This window comes from Stegostoma tigrinum, chromosome 24, assembly GCF_030684315.1.
Source record: "Stegostoma tigrinum isolate sSteTig4 chromosome 24, sSteTig4.hap1, whole genome shotgun sequence".
NCBI classification, from domain to species: Eukaryota; Metazoa; Chordata; class Chondrichthyes; order Orectolobiformes; family Stegostomatidae; genus Stegostoma; species Stegostoma tigrinum.
In genome coordinates this window covers 26,718,483-26,736,780 of record NC_081377.1, presented here as the reverse complement: position 1 = coordinate 26,736,780, position 18,298 = coordinate 26,718,483, and the positions used below count along the sequence as shown (strand labels likewise).

The window sequence follows — 18,298 nt, the reverse complement described above, 5'->3', positions numbered from 1 at the left end:
AATGGATTAGTAGTTAAATAATACATTATCCTAAGTATTTCAATGGAATAAAGTTTATGCCAATTGTTGTTTTTGTTGTATTTAACTGTGTTGTAAGAATAAAGTGTTTTTGCTTAAAGTTTATTGGTGGACCAGTTGTATCATATCTGGATCACAATGCCTTATACTTGCCTTAAAAAGGAATAAAAAGTTTGTGTGTGTGTGTGTGTGTGTATGAGAGAGAGACTGAGACCTTGTCTGTCCATTACACTTTCCTTTCAGCAGAACTCTCCACACCTTCTGTTTCAGTTATTTGTCCTTTTGGAAATTACTGTTGAATTTGCTTCCATCACACTTTTTTTTTAAGGTGGTGTATGCCAGAACACAAGTCTGTTAATTATATTATCCAATTACTCAAATCAATTGTTTTTCTGTCAGTTTCTTCCTCCAGCTCACCCAGGTCTAACATCCTCCACCCAATCAGCTGTGATCTTGTATCCTTTTTTATGGTTTCCCTTCTATCTTCCTTCCGTGCTGTACTCATCTTGTCTACAAGCCTTGCCTCTTGCTTTCTCACTCCTATTTCTACAAAACTAATGAACTAGAAAATTACTACATCCAGCTTCCCAACTTGTCTTGCATGTTAGCTGATGTAGTTAATACCTCTCCTTCATGTCTATCTCTCTTGCTTTTGTAAAATCTGCTGTCACCACCACCAGCCATCACCACAAACAATTCTTCATTCCTTTATCTTTCTAATCTACAACCTCCTTTCCAACATTCTTTATCTCTCAAGTCTTTGAAATTGTCACTTCCCGAAGTGCTTTCCATACTTCTTTAATCAGGTTACTTCCTGACAAAGTACCAAAATAGCTGTTTAAGACTCCAACTGGCATCCCTTGTGACTCTAGCAAAGGGAAACTATCGTCTTTCAATTCTTCTTGACACTTTTTTTGCGTGACAAACCATACCATCCTTTCCTATGTGTCCCCACTTATCTTGTTGGGGCGGGGGGAAACGAGGGTTCTGCAACCTCTTGGTACCATTCTTATTTGGCTAATTATAGCTGAAGAATTGCTATCGATGGCTTCTGTTCCAGATAACTCTGGTGTTCAAGGATGTATCCTTGGACCTCCCCTATTTTTCATCTACGTGTTATCTCCTGGTAGCAGCTTCCAAAATACAATTTCCGTATGTGTATTGACTAAAGTAAGCTTTACTTCACTATTATGTCCTCCTCTCAACTCCTCCGCTGTTTCCTGTGTGTAAGGCTGCTTATCCTATGTCCAGCACTAATAAGCAGATATTTCCTTCAATTAAACATATAGAATACTTAAGCCATTATCTTTTCATTCCACGAGAATCTCTCTCCTCTCAGCACAAAACCCAACACGCTCTCTCTTTTACAACTGAGGCTGAAACTGACTTGGCAACCTCAATATCATATCTGACTTGAGATGAGTTCTGAACCACTATTCTGTGCCATCACTAAGACCACTCATTTTGACCTCAACGTGTCTTTTCCCCCCAATTCCATTTGTCTGCTGTTGTATCCAAACAGACTCTCTTGGCCTGTTTCCTGTGTTCCACCTTTGTATGTATGAGATCACTCTGAAGCTCTGCATGTGCCCTAATTTGCACAAAATGCCATTCGCCTATCATCTTCGTGCTTGCTAACTTCCACTGGCTCTTGCTTAAACCACATTAAATTTTTAAATGATCATAATTGGTTATTTTACATCTCTTCAAAACTGAACCCCTCAATTCCTTGCTTTCTCCTCCAGTTAAACCCTCCAGGATATCTAACCTCTAATCTAGCTTCTTGAGCACCCTGGATTTTAGTTGCTCCACCATTTATGCCAGTGCCTTCAACTGCCAAGATGATGATGAGCTCTGGAATTGTCTCCCAAAGTGTCTTGGACTTCATTTTTCTTGAAACATTCCATAAAATCTATTCTTTTTAATCATTCACTGGATGTGGGCATTACTGGCTAGGCTAGACTTTATTTTCCATCCATTTTTGCCCTTGAGAATGTAATGTTGAGTTGCCACCTTTAATTGCTGCATTCAATCTAGTATAGGTAAATCTGTCTTTAGGGAAGTGTTCCAGGATTTTGACCCAGCACTACTGAAGGAAGGTAGATATAATCGCCAAATCAGGATGGTGAGTGGCTTGGAGAGAAAATTAATTAGATCAGTTAGGCATGATGTGTTTTTTTTGAACGAACAAATCTTTGATAATCCTTTAAATAACTGACCTCTCAAAGTGTTCAATTTTGAAAAAAATTATTGGAAGAAATTATCATGTCGCAATATTTTTGATAATGTGGCACTAATGTATAAGCATACAATCTGTATTGAGTAGCAACATAAATTTTCAATTTTGATAATTATATAAAACAAGCTACTCTCTGTCACTAGAAACATACAAATGTAAACAATATGGTTCGAAGGTATTGTTTGTTTTTTTTAAATTATAAAAATTCCAAAAAAATGACTGAGGGCATCTTCAATATAAAATGTAGTAATATTAAATACTATTTAGGTTTGACCTTGAAGTTTCTACTGTAATTAGTAGGAGTGTGATTGAAACTGCAATATATGACAATTTATTTTCATTATATTCACTAATCTTCCAGAATGAATGTTTGTTTTCTTGGCCAGCCTAGTGCTGACTACTTCACTTACAAAATACTTTATAATTTTGTTATTTGTATGCTAAATTCTCAATTCAAGTTTGTTTTGTTTTCGGAATTGATTTCAGCAGCACAAGAGATATTGCCATTAGGATGTAGTACTACCACTTTGTCAATAAATCACAAACAAAATTGCTTAGCTAATGTTCCATGTACAGTTAATGATTAGACTATTTGCCTGTTAGGGTGACCATTACAGAAATACTTAATTGGCTGATTCAGAGGTAGCCAAAATGGACCAGATTTAGATAAATCTGGTTCTAAATAATTTTTGCACTTTTTTGAGGAAATCCGAAAACTGTGGCTCTGCAAACTCGGCGGGCGGGGTGGGGGGGAGGGAAACACCAGATTCACTAAATAATGATAACAAGGTCTCGGGCTAGATGAACACAGCAGGCCAAGCAGCATCAGCAGAGCAGGAAGGCTAATGTTTCAGGCCTCGACCCTTCCACTCCTTGTTATCTCAGATTCTCCAGCATCTGCAGTTCCTACTATCTCAGTAAAAAAATGTTGTAATAATCAGTTGAAGTATTCTGCAACTAAGCAGAGATGTTATTACAAACAATTAAGGTCAGCTAGAATGGAACTGGATGCCAGCACTGTTGATAGTAATTGGGAGACATATAGATAAGTTGTGAGTGGGCAAAACCCAGGTAGATGAAGTATCATGTTGGAAAACAAGAAGTGCTTCACTTTACTGGAAAGAGTAATAAAATGGGGTGTTACTTGAATTGAGAACGAATGCACAATTCTTCCAGTGCACAAATTATTAAGAAGGCTAATGGTTTAGGATTTGAACATAAAAGTACAGTAGATAATTAGGAAAGCTAATAGAATTTTATTGTTCATTGTAAGGGGAATTTAATATACAAGTAGGTAGTTAATATTGGTGACACCATGTTTGAAGCACTGGGCACAGTCCTGCTTGCCTTTTTAAGGTAGGGCATAAATGCATTAGAAGTAGTTCATAAGAAGTTTGACAAACCAATACTTTGAATGGATGAATTGTTATGATGGAAACCTTTTAGGCTGAGCTTGTATCCACTGCAGTTAGGAAGAGTAAAGGAGAGGGTGGCAAACGAAGGGCAGTGAGGGGAGGAAGAGGTGTATATGGATGAAGGGAGAGAAAAATAGAATGGTGGGGAGGAGGGGAAAAAAAAGTACTACTGGAGTGAGGAGAAGGAAGGGAAAAAGCCACAGGAACTGTTTTGAGAGGAGAGATGGGTGGCGGGGTTGGGGCATGAGGTGTGGAAAGATGGAGGAGAGAAGGGACAAGTGTGACAAGGAAGGAGAGAGCTGGAGTCGGGGACACGAAGATGGATAGAAGAAAGGAAGGGGAGGGGATGAAAAGTGACTGGGAGAAGGAGGAGAGATGAAGTGAGAGGCGGAATGAAAGTGAGTGGCAAGGAGAATGATTGGGTGTTTAGAAAATTGGGGAGGCGGTACACTCATTGTCTGTCATTATCATGTAATTTGATCTGCACTCATGGAACGTTTTTTGGGCACCTGGAGGCTGGTGGACACCCAGAATTTCGATAATTACATGAGAGAACTGGGTGAGTGGCGACCCAAAATCATTTGGATACTTGACGGGGTAGGGGTTGTCGAGGAGTCAGGACGAACAAAACTCAACGGCAATAGAAAGAAACTGTCGTTGACTATTTTAAAACTTATCGAAATGCAATGGATAGATTTCACTTGAACATCTGATCTACAAATTTGTTATAAATAGAAACAAAAGCAAATATATTGCACCTGAAAGGAGACAGTAAACCCCACCCAAATTACAATCTATGTAACTTTTTTCCCAAAGAACTTATCAATTAAATTATTTAATTATTGATTTTTTTACCGTTTGTTATTGATCCTTTCTCGGTCTGTTGCCGATCAATCAGGGTCTCGAGCATAGCAATAACGGTTCTGGGTGCTTCGCGCCTTCGGGAGACCGTTATTCCCCGTCCGCCCCTAACATTCTCAATAATCATTCAAATATTAATATTATCTATAACAACCATTTTCGGTATTATTAACTTCAGCAACGATGGTATTCTCATTTCCTTTCAGAAACGTAGCACGATGAATCTGCATGTTTTATCAATTTTAACACAGGTGCTTGATCGAAGACTGTGTTTTACTGATTTTTTTTAAAAAAAAATTTGTGTGATTGCAGTTTTAATTTTGCCAGTTGCACATATATTGTGATTAATCATAGATTTTAAAGTATTGGTTTTGTGAGAAACAGTCCCTGCTCACAAATTCAGCCTGAGACAAAGCCTTGGAAACAAGACAGTTTTATTCTGTACGATCTTGCAAGAAAGGGTGTCTGCTAGACAGGCACACACTACAAAGAATGTTAAACATTCTTATACAATTTACAAGTTGCAGAATCACGCCTCCCTGCTCCCATTGCTCTTACCCTATCATTCCCCGTCCTGTCGGACAGCCCTTGTTTATTGTTCCCTTTTCTGCCGTCCGAAGGCACCATTCCCTTTTTGTTACTGCAATCCTAATTTGGCTGTCCTAAAGAGCACTAGACATGCTGTACGTGCGAGTCGTCAGGTTTGCAGAAATAAGCCTCATCCCTTATCTCTACACCCTTATCTCTACCATGTCCTTGTCTGCAGAAAGAATGTTTCTGGTCGTGCTAACTGCCATCTTTGCAGAACCTAATCTCTGGTTAACGATAAACTTCTGCTACAAAATCTTGTGAATTTCTGCTTTTGCAAGATCCCACCATTCATCCTTACCTTCAGAAACAACATATTTAATCTCTCACAATTCCCCCTTTTTTCTTTTTTCTCAAACTGTTGCTTCTGCACTAATTAAGCCCCCTTTTCTAATTCATTTTCCCATTTTCTGCCCTCTTACGCTTGCTGGCGTTGAGGTTCACAATCTTGTACACGGTTAGTCCTTAAATCATTCTTTTGTGATGTTCGTTTTTCGAACTCTAGAAGCATTCTTTGACTTTCTCTTTGTTGCATACCATCTGCTGATTGTAAAAGCATCTGGTGATGTACTAGGGTTCGTTCCCCTAGAGATGTCATTAATCGGTTCAGTATCCATTTGAGGACATTTAAACCCCACCACCAGACCCACTAATATCAATAATCCATAGATGGCCAAATTAAGCAACCATCTTCCTCAACCAGTTCATCCCCAATTTCCCCCATTCCCAGCCTTTTTCATTCCGGTATCGGTTACCGGCCTCCCTTGTCTTGCACGTGTTGGGAGATATCAGTAATGTTATGGGAAACCTCAGGTATGTATGTACAACACTGTTCCCCAATTAGTGCACAGGTACCACCTTTCTCTGCCAGAATGCAATCTAGAGCCATCCTATTCTGAAGAGTCGTTAGCCTGGTGGCAATCATTTCGGTCGTTATGGCTGCCACTTGGGATTGGGTCTCAGCCAATGAATTGGCAGTATTGTTGGCCAACTCCTCCAGGGAAGGCGCCAACTTTGTATTTCTCTTCCTGCTCGGGCAGTCTCATACATAGGTATCAAAGTCCAGAGGAAGTGATCCCCTTTGGTTACTTCTCGGTGTCCGCCTCCCTCCCTGCCCATTCTGAGTTATTTCTGGGGTTTTATGTAACAGCCTCAGATGGGGAATTAGGTAGGCGAGGTAGCAACAGCCACTCCAGCCCTTCTGACTTTGAGGCAGTGTTAGATCAAAATCATAACATTCCTGCATTTCTACACTTCCTATGCATTCGGTCACCGGAATGTACCTTTCCCCGGGGATAAAGGGATAGGCCTCTAGGCCATATATCCAATATGTCCCGTTCAATATGTGGGGTACATTTGTGCCAGTAGCTTGGCTGGTGGCGACACCACAAGATGAGTTTCCTAACTGGAAGGGTGCGCTGTTGTTCTGATTGCAGAACCAAGTAGTATTGACTACTCCTTTCGGTGGGGAAACCCTAAGGCCATCGATAGCACCTGGGGTTTTCGGGAGCCGTTTGTGGGAACCATCCCGCAAATTTATGATCACCCCTTTCCGATCTCCATTTTGTATCATTTGAGCCCAAGTCAAATTGTTGTACCTCGTACACCTCTCTATTGGTAAATGGAATTATCGTGAGAGGGATTCCAGATTTTCCATGGTGTGGGATCGCAGCGCATACCCAACAGTCAGTACGCCCCATAGCATAATTGTGACATAACACGGTAAAATGATTCTTCCCAACCCCCTTGGCAACTAGCGCCAATATTATCGTAACAACATAAAGCTGCCTGCTCATTTCAGCTTCCCAACCCCTATCTGTCTATTCTCTAACCCTTTAAATACCCAGGAGGCGTGAGTTTGCGCAACGCTTACAATACAAAATTTCTAACCAATACTTGATAGTCTTTCATATCAGTTCAGTTCATTCTTTTTACTCAGCTTGACTTTCAGATGGTTGTCTGTAGGATGAACTTGCCACTCTGCCGGAGGGGAAGGAGCGTCCACCGGACCCTTAACACGTGTGATGATTCCACCCTTTTTCAGCAGTACGGACGGCTGTTTCAGTGGTCAGGAGGGTCAGGAATGGTCCCTCCCAGCTTGGGTGTAGTTTGGTATCTTTTCCAGGTTTTGATCAAGACCCAATCACCTGGTTGTATCTGATGTACTGCGAACTCTAGTGGAGGTGTCTGGGTCAACAGACCCTTCCTTCTTCCTAAGGACAGACAAAGAAGAACCGAGTGCCACAATATAGTTCTTTAAAAACTTATCATTGAACTCTACAGTTGGTAATTCCCCTTTCTCACCCAAGAAAGGTAATCCAAACATCATTTCATAAGGAGAGAGGATATAGGGTATTGTCTAACCCGAACCGTCTCATCTTTTCGAGTTAGTGTGATCACCAACAGAGTAATAGTTAGGTGCCCTGTGTTATTAGCCCTCGCCCACACATCGGGGCTGATTTGTTGTTCTTCCCTAGGCGTTAACAAAGCCATTGTTACAGCTACCTCACTATTCTCTACCCCAATTTTTAAGCCCAGCAATATAATCAAATCCCTACCCAGTAAATTACTCCCAATGTCAGGAATGTATAGTAACTGCCCTGTTATTTCCTTATCATTGTTTCTAATTAGGATTGGCTTAAAAATAGGTACTGGGAATCCTTCGCCCTTTACTCCGGAAACTCTAAGATACTCATTAGTCAACTTAACACTATTAGGTATAAAACTTAGGGATGACCGTGCCGCACCGGTGTCCACCAAGAATACTGCCATCTCCCCTTCAAGTCCCACCTTTAAGTTTATCAAGGGTTCCCGGTGGGCCTTAGGAGGAAGGAACCCCTGACTCCCCTGATCCTCATCGAGGGCCATTAGGGAGACCGTTTCCCTTTCCCGTGTTAACTCTGGGCATTCCCGCTTAAAATGTCCCACTCTTCCACAATGGTAACATCCTGCCTGTCGTCTCCCGCGTCTAGTATCTGCCTCTTCTCTTTGTCTCTCTTTCTGCCTCCGTGTTCCCTGTTCAACTCTTTCTTTCTTTGTTACTTGGTTAATGGCGACGACCATCATTTTTGCTTTTTGTTTCTGCTTCTCGTCCTCCCTTTTTACATATACCTTCTGTGCCTCTCGTAGTAATTCCTCCATCTGTCTCTCACTCCATCCCTCTATTTTCTGTAATTTCTTTTGTATGTCTGGCCACGATTTAGTTACAAACTGGACTTTTAAAAGTCCCTGAGCTTCCGGATCATAGGGATCCATCCCCGAATACTTCCTCGTGGCCTCCTTGAGCCTTTGAGTCTTTGAAGAAATGTAGAAGGAGTTTCATCCTTCTCTTGTTGTAATTTGAAGGCTTTAGCAAAATTCTGCGATCTGGGTGCTGCCTCTTTAATTCCCAATATTACCACTTCCCTCAAATCCTGCATTGATGCTCTACCGTGTCTATCATTATTGTCCCAATGAGGATCGGCATTCGGGAATTTCTGATCTGCGGGGACCACCACCTTCAGTCCTGCTGGGTGTCTTCCCACTCCTGTAAAGCCGCCCTCCTAATCATACCTCGTTCTTCCCCCGAAAATAGAGTTCCTAGAATTGCCATCAGTTCCCCCCAGGTATGTAAATTGGGTCCTAGGAATTGATCTAACTGTTCGGCCAGTCCGACCGGATCCTTTATTAAACTTTTCATTTCTTTCTTAAAGATCCTAACTTCACTACTGGTTAAGGGAGCGTTCACATACCCAATTTCACCATCCCCAATCGGGACCTTCCTTTAAAGGGTATAATTTTTCCTTTTCCTTTGTTTCTGCCCCTCCTTTACGTGTGGTAGATCGTGTAATTCTGGGCCCTCTAGGTTCCGCGTCTTTTACCTCCGAGTTCATCTCTCTTTCAGGTGTTTGGGGTTAGTTCTGGGGCCGTGGGCTGGTTGTGGAGGCTACTCACGGCCGTCAGTGGGGAGGAGGGGGAATATGGAGGCGGCAAACATGTTAGGGGATCCCATTGTGGTTTTTCTTGTGCCAATCTTCGTCTGTTCCATATTTGGGCCAAAATAAGATCAGGTACCTTTTTAATGCTTTTTCTAGACCAAACAAAAGAACAATAATTTATCATTGTAGTCTTGTCTTTCTCTTGCATCCAGGAGCCGTATTCTCAACTGCCCAACATTCTCCCTAAAGGGCTGTCGGGCGGAATATATTCCACTTTGACGTTATTTGCAGATCAATCGCTACTCAGGCAACTCCCCTTGCCACCCATTGTTGCTAATTTAATTAATCTTGTTGAGATTTGGTGGCACCACCTTCCACACCCACTTCAGGGTCCTGACCTTTGCGTGGAGGATTTCCCCTCTTAACAACCGGTCTAAGGCTGGGTGCTCGAATCAGACAGACACCTTACTCGTCCGATTAATCAGGCCAATTATATACTTTTTATATTTCGCCAATTCCCCATACAGTCCATACATCCCGACCACCAAGGCAACACTTAAAGGTCTGTTTTCTTACCTTGGTCCATGCACGGAGTTACCTGGTCGTTACAACTCTTCCCCGTACTTCCTGTACATCCCTGCGGCAATACCTGCAGCAAATACCGCTGCTCCCCCGGTCGCCCGGACAGATCTTTAAGACCTTTCCTGACCCGGGTCTTGTGCACAAGAGTTACCTGACCGGACCCGCCACGTCTACCCGTCTTGTTTCCAGGGTCTCCCAGACTGGATCGCACTCACCCAAACCGCAAACGACAAACAAGGGAGTTGGAGATTGCCAAAATCGGCGAGGTGCGCCTTCCCTGTCGTCCCATGAGTGTCCAACGGTCAGCGTGTCAGATCCCGGACGAGCCCCCAATTGTGAGAAACAGTCCCTGCTCACAAATTCAGCCTGAAACAAAGCCTTGGAAACAAGACAATTTTATTCTGTACGATCTTGCAAGAAAGGGTGTCTGCTAGACAGGCACACACTAAGAATGTTAAACATTCTTATACAATTTACGAGTTGCAGAATCATGCCTCATTGCTCTTACCCTATCATTCTCCGTCCTGTCAGACAGCCCTTGTTTGTTGTTCCCTTTTCTGCCGGCCGAAGGCACCATTCCCTTTTTTTACTGCAATCCTTATTTGGCTGTCCTAAAGAGCACCAGACATGCTGTACGTGCGAGTCATCAGGTTTGCAGAAATAAGCCTCATCCCTTATCTCTACACCCTTATCTCTACCATGTCCTTGTCTGCAGAAAGAATGTTTCTGGTTGTGCTAACTGCCATCTTTGCAGAACCTAATTTCTGGTTAATGATAAACTTCTGCTACAAAATCTTGTGAATTTCTGCTTTTGCAAGATCCCACCATTCATCCTTATCTGCAGAAACAACATGTTTAATCTCTCACAGTTTTAATCCATTCCAAAGGTGAATTTGAGTCCAGTCCTGATTGGAGCCTCTATTATAACGTATTTATTAATGTGATAGTTGCTGATTTATCAGGCACGTGACTAAACTGTTGAACTTGACTTTCTGAGAATTTCGGATTTAGGACATATTTCAGCCCTCTTCACGTTTTAAGCACATGGCTACAAACATGCCTTCTGATTAGAGGCAGTGAGTTACATTTATGTAAATAGAACACTATATGTTTATGAATTTCTGTTTCATAGTCACCTTTTTTATGACTCCTGTTTCATCTAGCATCATGAGTATTGTACAGCATATGATAACGATTCCATCTTGTTCAGCTACTCTGTAGCGCACATCAATGAGGCCTGCGGATATCAATGTATATAGTGCAGGGGGCTCCTGGGGTTGCTTTCTCTTTAACTAACTTTTGTAAATAGTTTATTGTTTAATGAAGGCCCTTGGTTGCAAGGACGGCAATGTCTGATTTGTGATGTGTAATGGCACCCTTGGAAATTTAAAATCAAGATAACCAGACATAGTCTGGCTCTGATACTGAAGCCAGCCACACCAGCAGACCTCCGAACTGGCAAGACCTCAAAGGTAACTCGTCAGTTAGGATGTTCCAAGGATTGGCAAACTCATGCACATTACCACACTGGTTTATTTTAATCAAAGAAGGGAGTTTGCATTTATAAGAGGAAATTCCATTTACTGCACCCCCAAATGTAGATATGTTGTTCTATTTTTACAGTTCTTTGGTTACATATGAGGAGATGTAGAATAGTGTTTAAATCCTGTTATGCTGCTGATATTATCAATGATGTTAGTAGACATTGGTACACTTGGAACTGGGACAGGTATAGTAGAGTTTTCAGAATTCTGCTTCCTGTTTGCTTTCGTAATTACTAAATGTTATGTAAGGTCCTTGGTTGAAAGGAACTGTTCCAGAGTAATCTTTGTTTTTAAAAAAAACTTGACAACATACAGTGGTGTTTGTATGACTTACAACTGTTGTATTATTGCTAAATGTGTTAGCATTTCTGCTTCCTGACCATCAGGAGTGGACTTTGCAACCCGACAGGTGGGCAACGTCCTAAAACCCACCACAATCATCAAAGTAGATGGTGATAATGTTATCCTGCAAACCAAGAGCACCTACAGAAGCACAGAAATTATCTTCCAGCTTGACAAACCATTCAACGAACATACAGCTGACAACAGAGATTGTAAGGTAAGGCTGTTGCAAATGAATAAGATAAGAACATGCAGAATCGGAGAACAAGTAGCAACATAGGTAGCTAGCTAATTGCAAGACAGAAGGCTGAACGTAAAAGTAAAAGACAACTATCATATTAATAGAAGATGGGAAGTGAGATCTCACTATGATGAAGACTTGTTTATCTACCATAATTATTTGGGAACTTGTATTCTAAAGTTTAGAATCAGAGACTCGATTGCTTTTAGCAGTGGATCAAAACAGTATTTTCAAGAAATCATGATCTAAGCTAAATGATTAGTCAAACTACTTGGTGATATAATTGTTGAAGTGCTTACTAATTTGAACTTCTGTGACCTGCAGAAAGAGAAGCCAGTGGGAAGTCTGATTCAAACCAGCAGCAGGGCAGTTTTGTTTGGACTGAAATGGAAAGAAATCTTTTTGTTTCACCAGTGCAAGTATATAGGGGTGGAAAAAGCTTTTGAGCTTCGCTTTGTGCTCAATGAGAAATGTCAGTGAGTTAGCCTGTATCTGTATGTCCCTATCTCTGGGAGAGATGTAAAGAATCAAATTGCTGAATGTTTAAAGTTACCGAAAACGAGTGCTTGTGACCTCATCTGTTGAGAAGTTAAAGAATGAAGCTAGGAATGTTGCCTCACTGATTAATTGTCTATCTGTAAAGAATGTTGCTGGAAAACCTGGGGTTGATACTTTCTTTTTGCTGCTGATGATCTTTTCAAGTGTACATCTTTTATATGTACACATAGTTTTTTTAAATTTGTGTAATAAACTTATTTCCTTTTGTTAAAAGCACATTGGTAGCATTGTGTGACTTTGTTCAATGAGTGACCAATATGGTAACTAATCTGGGGGAGAAAAGGCTATGGACTGTTCAGTGAGATTTCTCATCGTCTTGAATCATGACCAAGTAGAGGTTTTTAGCAAGATAGAAATTCCACAAATCTCTAAGGGCTCTGTGAACCTTAAAATTACATGGAGGTGCTGGACACAGAATTAAGAAGGTTTCTGTGAAGTATTATTGTGCAGGTTTGATCTTCAAATGGCCTTTGAATGTTTCTAAGCCTTTCTGAGAGTAGAAAATATAACAATGGATTACTTGAAATCTTTGACTATGGCTACTCCTCAGAGAATTAACAGATAAATTGAAGGCAGAAATAGGATCTCAGAAGAATGAAAAATATTTACCTGGTACTTAAAACAATTAAAAGGAAGAAAACCTGAAATTCATAGAATCCCTACAGTACGGAAATAGGCCATTTAGCCCATTGAGCCCACACTGACTTGCCAAAGTGCATCTTGCCTAGACCCCCCGACACTATCCTGTAACCTTGGATTAGTCATGGCTGGTCCAATGAAACTGCATCTTCCTGGACACGACAGGACAATTTAGCATGGCCATTCCACCTAATCTGTGGGAAGAAAATGGAGTGCTCAGCGGAAACCCGTGCAGGCATGGAGAATGTGCAAACTCCACGTAGTTACCCAAGGCTGGAACCAAACTGGGGTCCTTAATACTAACCACTGTGTCATGGTGCCTCCCAAATTGATATGTCTTTGTTAGAATTAAGTAGGATTAAGTTAGAAATAAAAATAACTCGAATGAAGAGAACACTGCTTAAGATTGGAAAGAGTTGAGAAAGAATGGCAAATGGAACCAAAGAAGTTTGAATTGCAAAGAGGAAGAAAGAAATTATACCACATTACTTAGGTGGAGAAATTCTTGAATAAAGAAGAGCTCGTAGCTCAGGGTAATTGATTCCATTGAAGGATTTGAATTAACTAGAAATCTGTGTTTAGTGCCTGAACTACTTTAGGAATGTGTTGAAAGATATTGCGGCTCATTTAGAAAGATAACTGAAATAGAAATATCCAAAACAATATTTGGACATTGATTTTACAGATTGTCTTGATAGGTACAGCTATGAATTTTTACTCCCATTTGAAGAGCAGTCTGACTATGAAACTGTTAAAGGAACAGTAGTTCATACTTAAGAGTTTGCTCCTGAAGCTTATCAATTAAAATTTAAGATTATAAGAAAGAAACCTAACCAGAATTTACAAGGGAGAAAGAAATATTGTGCAGTCACTGAAGATTGAGGGGCAAAAAAAATTAGGAATGTGTGCGAAATCATGATTATAAATGCCAACATATGAGGCTGAGGGGTAACCTTTTTAGAGGTTTATAGAATCATGAGGAGCATGGATAAAGCAAATAGCCAAAGTCTTTTTCCCAGGGTAGGGCAATCCAAAACTAGAGGGCACCATTTAAGGTGAGGGGAAAGAGATTAAAGGGATCTACGGGGCAACCTTTTCCACACAGGATGATGCATTTATGGAAGAAGCCAGAGAAAGTGGTGGAGACTGGTTCAATTAGAACATTTAAAAAGCATTTGGGTGGGTACATGAATAGGAAAGGTTTAGAGGGATGTGGACCACATGGTGGCAAATTGGATTAAATTAGTTTAGGATATCTGGTTGGCATGGGTGAGTTGAACTGTAGGTTCTGTTTCTGTGCTATATAACTGTGACTTAAGATTTACTTAGTGTCAAGCATCAAAACCCCAAAATGCAGCAGTTCTAGCACACATTTATGACGTCTCGCAAACAGTCACATGGGGAAATGGTCGTTTGGGAATCAACAAAGAAATTGAAGGAATGGTTAAAAAGTTAGTTTTAGGGAGCAGCCAGAAGGACGTCAGAATATTGAAAGTGTAGGGCATAAAAATGGTCTTTTTTTAAAAGAAAACTTCGATTTGTGTCACAACTCGGAGGTAGTTCACTGGAAATTTAAGCTCCACTCTTCCCAGAGTTGTCACAAATATGAAAAGATTTAGTCAACCAGCTTAGGGTCCTAGTTTATGTAACTGACAAATTCAAGTTCAAAGACACCACTCACCAGGTTTCTGTACTTATCAAGAAAATGATTATCTGTTGCAAACAAATTGTCTTTAACCCGTGACAAATTGGGAAATGTGAATTGCCACCTTATAACTCCACAATGTAAACTCTTTCTCCTCTTAAGATCCCCTCTTTACATTGGGACAGATGCACAGAGACAGATAAGAAATGGATATTAATTGTGGAAAGGGAAACACAATTCAATATCATTAATTGGACCACAAGCTTTGAGTCTTTTTCTCCTGTTCCTTTCAACTCATTTTAGCACACTGGTGCTCTCTCTTTCATTCGCTGGTTGAGAATCCATCATTTCATTATTGTTCGAGGCATTTCATTCCTCCTCCAACAGTGGATCTGCATAGAAAACTACAACTAGAAACGTCTGGTATCACCTCACGATAGAGACACAGAATGTTCAATGCTTTCTCTTTGCAGGCTAGGTGGTTCTCTTGCACTGGCTCCACACAACACATGGCCACCTCATCAGGATCCCCAATCAGAACATTGCTGTCAGCAGTTTTCACATAGTTCAGAATCTGTATACTGCATGGTGGCTGCTTCTGCACTTTGAGTTCCAGGAAAGTGCAAGATTGTATTCAACTCTCAATATTCTCCTGTAAACATTTTTTTTGTACTGTCGCAACATCCTTGCACAGTCCTCTTTTAAAGCATAATTAATTCACAGTCCAAAAATGAAGAAAGTAAGTAAAATAAAAATATGTTCTGTCCAATTGTAGTAAGACTGGACACAGTGAAACTAATTTCTGGAAGTTAAATTAGACGTATTGAAGCAGTATAATAGCTGAGGAATCCTCAGAAAGGACTGTGTAATGAAAGGAATTGGAAAGTAAAACTTTGGCTGTGGTACAAATAGAGTATGTTCCCTCAGAACAAACTAGTAATGGAGGGATGGTTCACAGCACTCAAGCAAATTCTTCATCTATATTGTTAAATAGAATGAGATCACTGGTGGTTCTAAGTATTTTATTTCGAAGAAAACTGTATTTATTTTTCAACTGGGAGGTATAAAAGGAGTTGATTTGTTTTGAGAATGACTTGGCTGGTTCAAAGGTACCGGCTTTACTGAGCATGTTGGAAGAGCTAGTGGAAACAAAAAAAGTAGATGCTACAGGAGAAACGTCCTGGATTGTTTGCCGACTCTGTTTTGACTAAATGTCAGGTTCAGATTTAGACAGGAAGAGCAGGAATCAATGAAAAAGGGACAAGATCTGGAAATTCAGTTATCTAATGCTATTTTAAAAATTTAAGTTAGAAAGATGAAGGGAAAGAGAATGAGTCTGATCTGTTTAGCCCACTTTCTTTAATAAAAATGCAACAAACGAAACTTGAATTGGGGGAATTATAAAGCAACCTATACAGAAATTGACAGAACCAATTCCTGCGTGATGATGATTAAAATACAAAGTATTCATGAAGAAATGAGGAACACACCCCAAATACCAGCTGACATGGGAATGAACAACAGATTCTACTTAGTATCTTAAAAGTTAGCCAGTGGGTCACAAAACGCCGGTGGTGGGTCACTAAGATATCAGGAAATCTCTCAGGCTAAAATATTAAACTATTTTATGGATTAAATGTGGTTAAATTTTTGCTAGATGTGCCGTACATGTCAGGTAGTGAGAAACCCCTGATCATCAATTAAACTTCTGCCTTCACTTCTAATGTCAGCTTCTGAGGAATTGTTTAACCAGGTCATAATAGATTATGCGGGACCTCCTACCTAAAACCAGGTAAGTACCATTTAACAATGAGATGTTTGACACTATTTCCTCAGGCAGTGCGTTTTGGAGAAAAAAAAAGTTTAAAAATTCTGGTTGTTAAGTTTGACTAATTTTCTTTGCAAGACACAGATTACCCAAAGAAGCACAATCAGATCATGATTCAAAACTTGTCACAAATATTCAAAGCAATGATGAATAGTTTGGGAAATAAATATTACCATCCACAACATCATGGAATAAATGGACCATGATCGTAGCACAGTGTCATCAATAACCCAACGTTTAGGATAAATTAATTTTGTAGTTACTGTTGCCATTAAGGATGCTTCTAATGAGTTCCCAGGATTCAGACTTTTGAACTGATTATATGGACACTGGGTGAGAAGATCCCTAAATTAATCAGATAAAAAATTCATCAACCAAAGCTCAGACTACATTTCAGACCTGTGTCAAGTTTTCTGAAAAATTAATCAAAACTTGAGAGTTGATCAAAACGCAGTTGCTCAAGAACAGTGAAAACTGGAGCAAACTAAAAAAACCAAACTTTCAGGTTTTTTTTGGTGGAGATAAGTTTTACTGCTGGTACTTGTTTCTGGAGAACAATTAAAGGAAAGATTCACTGGATTATATCACACCAAAATGAGACTCAACAACATGAATTATTTGAGTACCTCAGACAGAAGGAAAAACTAGGGAGCATGTCATGTTAATATTTTGAAGTGATTGTATAACAGGGAGGTAGTTAGAGAAGTAGTGCTTTTACAGTGGTGAAAAAAATACGGAGTGAAATAAAAGAATCAGAACAAATGGCAAAGTGATTGGAAAAATTAAAGAATAAAATGTTGTTCTCCACTAATCAGATTAGATCATCCAAGGGTGCTTAATCAGTTTGATGGATTATATATTTTTTTTTTGGTTAGGTTTTGAATCAACTTTTTCAAAGATTTTATTTCACACCTGTGGAGCAGGTGGGACTTGAACCTAGGTCTCCTGGGCCAGGTACACTACCACTCCACCACAACACGGCCCCTGTTATCTTGCAGAAAACCATCTGAGTAACTCAAAACAATGACAGACTCCTAAATCAATTTGTGTAAATAAGCCAGGGAGAAAAACAAACTTAAATACTCAAACCAGACAAGTTAGATCAAGTGAGGCAAGAGATCAAGTTCATAATGGACACTGCCCTTATTAAATAATCACAGCAGCTGGAACACATTTTATTGTGATGGTGCCAAAATCAGATGATCAAAAACAAATATGTTTCAGTTATTGCAAAATTAGCTTTGTCATAAAGGTGGATTAACATCCGGTTCCACGCTTGGAAGATTACATTGACAGAATTAGTCAAGCACAAACTGTCACAAAAATCAATCAGAATATAACTTGCATAACAAAAATAAACCAGCCTCGAGGATTTCTTTCTTAAGGAAAAGAATGGACAAGTAAGTTATGCTGACTTCATATCAGGCCTCGTTTAGAACACAGAACGGGTTGGAGTTAGAACATAGAACATTACAGCACAGTACAGGCCCTTCGGCCCTCAATGTTGTGCCGACCTGTCATACCGATCTCCAGTCCATCTAACCTACGCTATTCCACGTACTTCCATATGTTTGTCCAATGACGACTTAAATGTACCTAAAGTTGGAGAATCTACTACCGTTGCAGGCAAAGCGTTCCATTCCCTTACTACTGAGTAAAGAAACTACCTCTGACATCGGTCCTATATCTTTCACCCCTCAATTTAAAGCTATGCCCCCTCGTGCTCGCCGTCACCATCCTAGGAAAAAGTCTCTTCCTATCCACCCTATCTAACCCTCTGATTATTTTATATGTTTCAATTAAGTCACCTCTCAACCTTCTTCTTCTCTCATGAAAACAGCCTCAAGTCCCTCAGCCTTTCCTCGTAAGACCTTCCCTCTA

General features: G+C 40.2%; 1 protein-coding gene across 4 annotated transcripts in view; it reads left to right on the top strand.

The window, feature by feature from the left end:
* Positions 1–4,143: 4,143 nt before the first annotated feature.
* The window catches only part of LOC125464829 (fatty acid-binding protein, brain-like), a 49,534-nt gene continuing 35,379 nt past the window's right edge, over positions 4,144–18,298 (top strand). For 3 of the 4 annotated variants that reach the window (XM_048557644.1, XM_048557647.2, XM_048557645.1), the window contains exons 1-2: positions 4,144–4,231; positions 11,551–11,723. In XM_048557644.1, coding sequence (XP_048413601.1) covers positions 4,162–4,231; positions 11,551–11,723 — 243 coding nt within the window. In that variant the 5' untranslated portion in view covers positions 4,144–4,161. Of the gene's footprint in view, positions 4,232–11,550; positions 11,724–12,071; positions 12,406–18,298 lie in introns of those variants that run through there. The other variant, XM_048557648.1, reaches the window with a different exon arrangement.